General features: G+C 47.1%; 1 protein-coding gene across 1 annotated transcript in view; it reads right to left on the bottom strand.

The window, feature by feature from the left end:
- Positions 1 to 5640, bottom strand: part of dapk1 (death-associated protein kinase 1) — a 55044-nt gene that overhangs the window by 8387 nt on the left and 41017 nt on the right. The window contains exons 15-19 of the mRNA XM_037680847.1: positions 5070 to 5168; positions 4797 to 4994; positions 3902 to 4099; positions 2308 to 2406; positions 648 to 725 (exon numbers count right to left, since the gene is read on the bottom strand). Of these exons, the coding sequence (XP_037536775.1) occupies positions 648 to 725; positions 2308 to 2406; positions 3902 to 4099; positions 4797 to 4994; positions 5070 to 5168 (672 nt within the window). The remainder of the gene's footprint in view (positions 1 to 647; positions 726 to 2307; positions 2407 to 3901; positions 4100 to 4796; positions 4995 to 5069; positions 5169 to 5640) is intronic.

The raw sequence follows: 5640 nt of genomic DNA, 5'->3' as shown, positions 1-5640 counted from the left end.
CAGATGAGGCCAACAGAGGAGGCCAACAGAGGAGGCCAACAGAGGAGACCAACAGAGGAGGCCAACAGAGGAGGCCAAGAGAGGAGGCAGTGAGGACTTCATAGGATTCGTCACGGCGGGGCTTAAATTAGCCGACATATGCAGCCGGTGACTGTTTTCACAGTTGCTGCGTTCATGTTTTCACGCTCTGAACCGAAGCTCAGCAGGTTTTCTGCTGTGAAAAAGGATTGAAAGACGAGTTGGAAACATTTGACACTTAAAACTGTGACTGGTGTCAGACTGGGAGGTCTGGGCTCGGGTCAGCAGTTCACAGGTTCTGACTTACAGAATCCTGGATTTATTCATCCCGACACGTTTTATTCTACTATGTATCTTCATAAAGACTCGGGTCTGAAACTGAAACAAATACTATCAGTTGTTTTTGTCCTGAAGGCTGGAACACTCCGTGCGAACGGAGTTTTATTCTGCGAGACATTAAAGCTCCGGATCCAAAAGCTAAAATTATTTCTACAAAAGTACAAAAAGTCACGATGACGTCATCATCTTCACGACCAGCTTCAGTCTATTTCCTCTCCCCGTCGTTGGCTGATGTTTTTATTTGACTAAAAATGTGCATTAAAGTCATTTCAGGCGTTTCTTATTCTCACCTTCTTCAGCTTGCCCAGCAGAGTCCCGATGTGCTCGTGTTGATCAGCCGAAGCCAAATCTTCGGCTGTTTTTCCGTCCTGAAAGGAAAGAGTCAATGAAAACGATCGCCTCGCAGCCTTGTCTTCAACCTTTTACCTGGAGAGACGTTTGTTGGAAAAGTCTCATTGATGGTGAGAAACTCAACAGAAGTTTCAACTGTTGAAACGACAAATCACCCATTTTACTCTTTTTGTTTGCAGAACTCTTCTGACTCATCTCAGTCTGGGACATTTAAACCGCTCTCGTCAAGGACAACATCAGAAAAGTGAATCAGACATGTGAGCACTTTAAGGCGTCCCGAAGCAGCTGCTGGAGGTTTAGGACGGAGCTGCAGACAAACACCAGACCATCCTCGCTGTTGCGGACGCTTCGAGACGACTGAGATGAAAAGATGAAAACCAGCCGAGGCTGCGCCGGATTCAAAGACGGAAACCAGGAAGAAAACAAGGATCATTCAGCAAAATATCACGTTTATTACGCATTTATTAAACCACTGAGAAACCTCACAGGGGAACCAGAAACCAGCGTGGCACCTCAGAGGAAGAACATGTCGTTTCTTTTACCGTATTTTCCGCCGTACACGTCGTACCGCCCTACTCATGAGTCCTAAAATGTCTAACAAAGTGGAAAAATCCATAAATATGTTGCTTCGCCGTATACGTCGCATCTTTTACGTGTCACCTCTGACAACCTGGAAATGTGGGCCGGTGTTGTGCAAAAAATCGATTGGCTACCAAAAGGCGACCGCGGGAGCGTGCACGGGAGGACTTTAACAAGAATTTAACAAGATTAACGCTTAAAAACAATTATTTATTTGCTCAAAATTATAGCAAAGGTGTGTCTCAGTCTAACTTTTCCTTAAAAAATGCACCTCAAAGGTCAAATCAGCTGCACTTCACCGGGGCGGCGCAGAGAAATGAAGCAGATTTGACGGTTGCTACAGGCGAGCTGGACGAAGGTGGCAGGCTATGGCAAGCTGAGTGAGTCATTAGTAGCCACTTTTACTTATTACATGACAACAGCATGCCATACTACTCGAGTGCCATCTAGAGGCTGAAAATGTTAGTAGGCAATATTTTCCATCAGAATGAATGAAAACAGTCGCATCTCAGCCAAAAATCGGTTTATAAATGTGGGAAAAACATAAATAAGTTGCTTCGGCGTATAAGTCGCACGGCATGTAAATTATGCAAAAAACTGCCACTTATAGGCCGAAAAATACGGTAGTTTTCCAACAGATGGAAGGTTTCTGCTCTCCTCCTGAACCCCATCACTTCCTGTTAGTTTGACCCATTTATTTGATTCAACCTTTATTTCTACAGGTTAGTCTCACGGAGCCACGAGGACCCATTTTCAAGCGAGACCAGTTTTAGACAGACAACATACAGAGTAAAACCCAAACGACCCAGAGGGTGTTCTGGAAACTCAATCAGAGAATCAAGAACATAACGAGCTGATTTAGAACAGCTGAGTCCTCCAGTCCAGAGCTCCAACATCAGATTTAAATCAAAGTCCTGCACCTGGCGGACCCGTCCTCGTCCTTCTCTGGTCTTTCAGCTTTAAATAAACCTGAAACCAGAACCAGAACCAGAGAGATTCTGGGTCAGAGTTCTGACTCACGTGTGTGACGGCGTCGATGTTGGCTCCGGCCAGGCAGAGGTGACGAACGACTTCGAGACTGCCGGTGTGCGCTGCCAGGTGGAGCGGGGTTCTGCCGCACTGAGGGGAAGAAGAAGAACCGTTCAGGGAACCGCAGAACCAGATCCAACCGGTCCTGCAGACCGTTGGACCACCCAGCCTCACTTCAGTGTCATTTATGACCCTTGTTTCGTCTCTCCAGAGCAGATAAGGATGAACAATGATCATTCTGAAGGTTTACAAGACTTTTTAAACCTCAAGACCGTTCCAGAACCTTCTGTGGGACCCTGACCCGGCCTTTCAGAACCACTGACCTACAGTTTCAGTTTCATCTGACTGGAGAAATATTGAAACGTGCCAGTGTTTCAGGAAGAATGAAGACATTTTGATTTGAAGCTACGATAAAACCAGACTCTTATTTTAGTGCTTGTGAGTTTTATTTTGAAACTCCAGTTTCAGTTCTCTTCCTGTTTCCTGTCAACTCTCTGAATCCACTTGAACATCAACGATCTGATTAGAGACGACATGAAGGATCTATGGGGTGGCCACGATGGAAGCATGGAAGAAAGAAAAGCATGCTGGGTAATACAGAAGACCCACAATCTGCTCGTCAAGGTGATGGTCAGTCCCTCAGGCAGAACCACAGAGCAAAAAGTAAGCCTCAGACCAACAGTCTGTGAAAAAACTAGAAGTCAGATCAAAGAACTTCTTGACCCATGAAGAGCAGAAGGTTCTGATGGTACCACAGGTTCTATTTGATGGTGCTCTCTTCTTTGGAAGAAGACAGAAAAACGCTAAAAGCAGGAAAATAAAAGCTGAAAGCAGCAGAAAAACAGCTGAAATATGTAGAAAAAGCCAAATGGAGCAGAAATAAGCAGCATAAGCTGAAAAAGGCAGAGAGGCTGAAAAGATCACAAAAAACTGAAATTAGCAAAGAAACTGAACTGAGCAGAAAGAAGCTGAAAGAAGCTAAAATGAAAGAAGCTGAAAGAAGCTAAAATGAGCAGTAAAAGTTTTAAATATCTCAAATTCATTTCTGATGAGGAGAAACGTGGCCGACACAGCTAAATATGTCAAAAAGTAAAAATTGCACAAACACCAAACATCACAGCAGGAACGTCCTGAATCAGCCGAACGTTTTAATTCATGAATTGTTGAAATAGCACAAAAAAAAATGAGTTATGTTATGAAAAACATACGGGAAAAAAGTATCTCAACGGTGAGAACGATTTAGAAACATTCAGAGTGTTGGTGTCAGATCTCTGAGCAGAACAAACCAAACATCAGGATTAAATCCAGATGATCCGTCCCCTCGGATTAGGTCTGTGTTTAGACAGACCTCTGTACCTTTGGGACGCCGTTTCTCTACTCAGAGACGGTTACTGATGTTGGGCCGGGTCGGAGCCAGGCTCTCAAAACACCAAACTAAGAATCACAACCGGAAGCTGTCCAGACGGATCCAGGTTTTTAGACCCCCAGGACTTGGACTCGGATCAGTTTTTCTTTAGCTGATTGGACCTGAGGGACAAACCGGACCCGAGGTTCTCGGAGCAGACAGATGATCAAACCGTCTCACCTTGTTGGGCAGGTCCAGGCTGGCCTTGGCGCTGCACAGCGCCATGACGACGGGCAGGTTTCCGTCCTTGCAGGCGATGTGGAGCGGCGTGTTGCCGTGGCGATCCTGCCGGTCCAGATGGCAGCTGTGACGGAGGAGGCAGCGAACCACGTCAACCTGACACCTCCGAACGGCCAGGTGGAGCGCCGTGTGGTCGTCCTGAGAGAGACACAGGACAGGACAGGACATGAGACCAGCGGGTCCACAAAGTGCAGGTCAGGACCCTGCTGTGGGTCAGGACCCTGCTGTGGGTCAGGACCCTGCTGTGGGTCAGGACCCTGCTGTGGGTTGGACCTGGGGTCTTTCTGGGTGTAGCTTGCATGTTCTTCTTGTGCTTGCGTGGGTTTTCTCGGGGTACTCCGGTTTCCTCCCACATACCAAAAACATGCATGTTAGTCTCCCTCCAGGTCCAGGCCTCCCGTGCTAAAGAGATCCGTGATCTCAATGGAATTTGTCTTGTTAAAAAAAGGTTAATAAATAAAATAATAAAATAAAATAAAATGTTCAAATTGTACATTTCTTGAGTAAAAACACTTTTTTTTCATGAGGATTTGTTTTGGGGCTTGAAACTGATTTAATTATGTCCTAATTTTACAAAATAAAAGTAAAAAATATAGAAATTAAAGGATGAATATAAAAAAAAAAAAAGAAATTTAACGCCAGCTCCAGCCTCATGTTTGTCCCAGCTTCCTCCGGTCTGTGCTTCCTCTTCCTCTGTGGTTTGATGCTCCTGACTGTGGTTCTGAGTGACCAAGGACTCAAGTGGACAGACGAGGACAGACGAGGACAGAACAGAGACTAACGAAGACGACAGAAACCTGATGATCAGCCTGAAACGTTGACGGCAGCGCCTCACCTTGTCTGTAGCTTCCACATCGGCTTGGTGCTCCACCAGACACTCCACGATGTCGGTGAAGCCTCGAGCCGACGCCGTCAGCAGCGGCGTCTCGCCCTCACGGTTCTTGGCGTCCACGTGGCACCCTGCATGGCACAGCGCTCTGGCCACGGCGGAGTAACCGTGCCAGGCTGCGCAGTGCAGCGGCGTCTCCTGCTCCTGGATACACACAAACACACCGGAGTCAAACCTCCGGCTTTTCTTCCTTCTGCTGCAGAGGGAGCAGGAACTCACCCGGTCCGACAGGTCTGGGTTGGCGCTGATGCTGCACAGGTAGCTCACCACGTCCACGTTGCCGTAACGCGCCGCGACGTGAAGAGCCGTTTCTCCACACTGGAGGAGGAAACAACAGTCAGGAGTCAAAGTTCTGCAGGTCTTTCTGGAGTGAAACGGTCTGAACAGAACGAAGACGATGAAGATGAAGCTCTGAGGAAGGGCAGTTTAAAACCTGTCAATCATTTAACGAGTCAGAAACTTTGCACTTAAGACATTAAGACCTGAGTTCTCCTCAGAAATGGATCCATCAGCTCTTTGTTTGCCAGGAAGCAGAAAGGGCTCGGTCCAGAACATCAGCAGAGACGCTTCATCAGAACACTTAGGACCACATCAAAGGATGAGGGCGGAGCCTGGAGTCTAGACGACCTCTGGTCTGCTGACTCCTTGGACAGGAACCAGATGGCCATCAGAAGGAGCCAGGAGTCCAGACGACCTCTGGTCTGCTGGATCCTTGGACAGGAACCAGATTGTCATCAGAAGGAGCCAGGAGTCCAGATGACCTCTGGTCTGCTGGATTCTTGGACAGGAA

The sequence above is a fragment of the Nematolebias whitei genome, chromosome 8 (assembly GCF_014905685.2).
Source record: "Nematolebias whitei isolate Nwh7 chromosome 8, NemWhi1, whole genome shotgun sequence".
NCBI lineage: Eukaryota > Metazoa > Chordata > Actinopteri > Cyprinodontiformes > Rivulidae > Nematolebias > Nematolebias whitei.
This window is presented reverse-complemented; position numbering and strand designations above follow the sequence as displayed.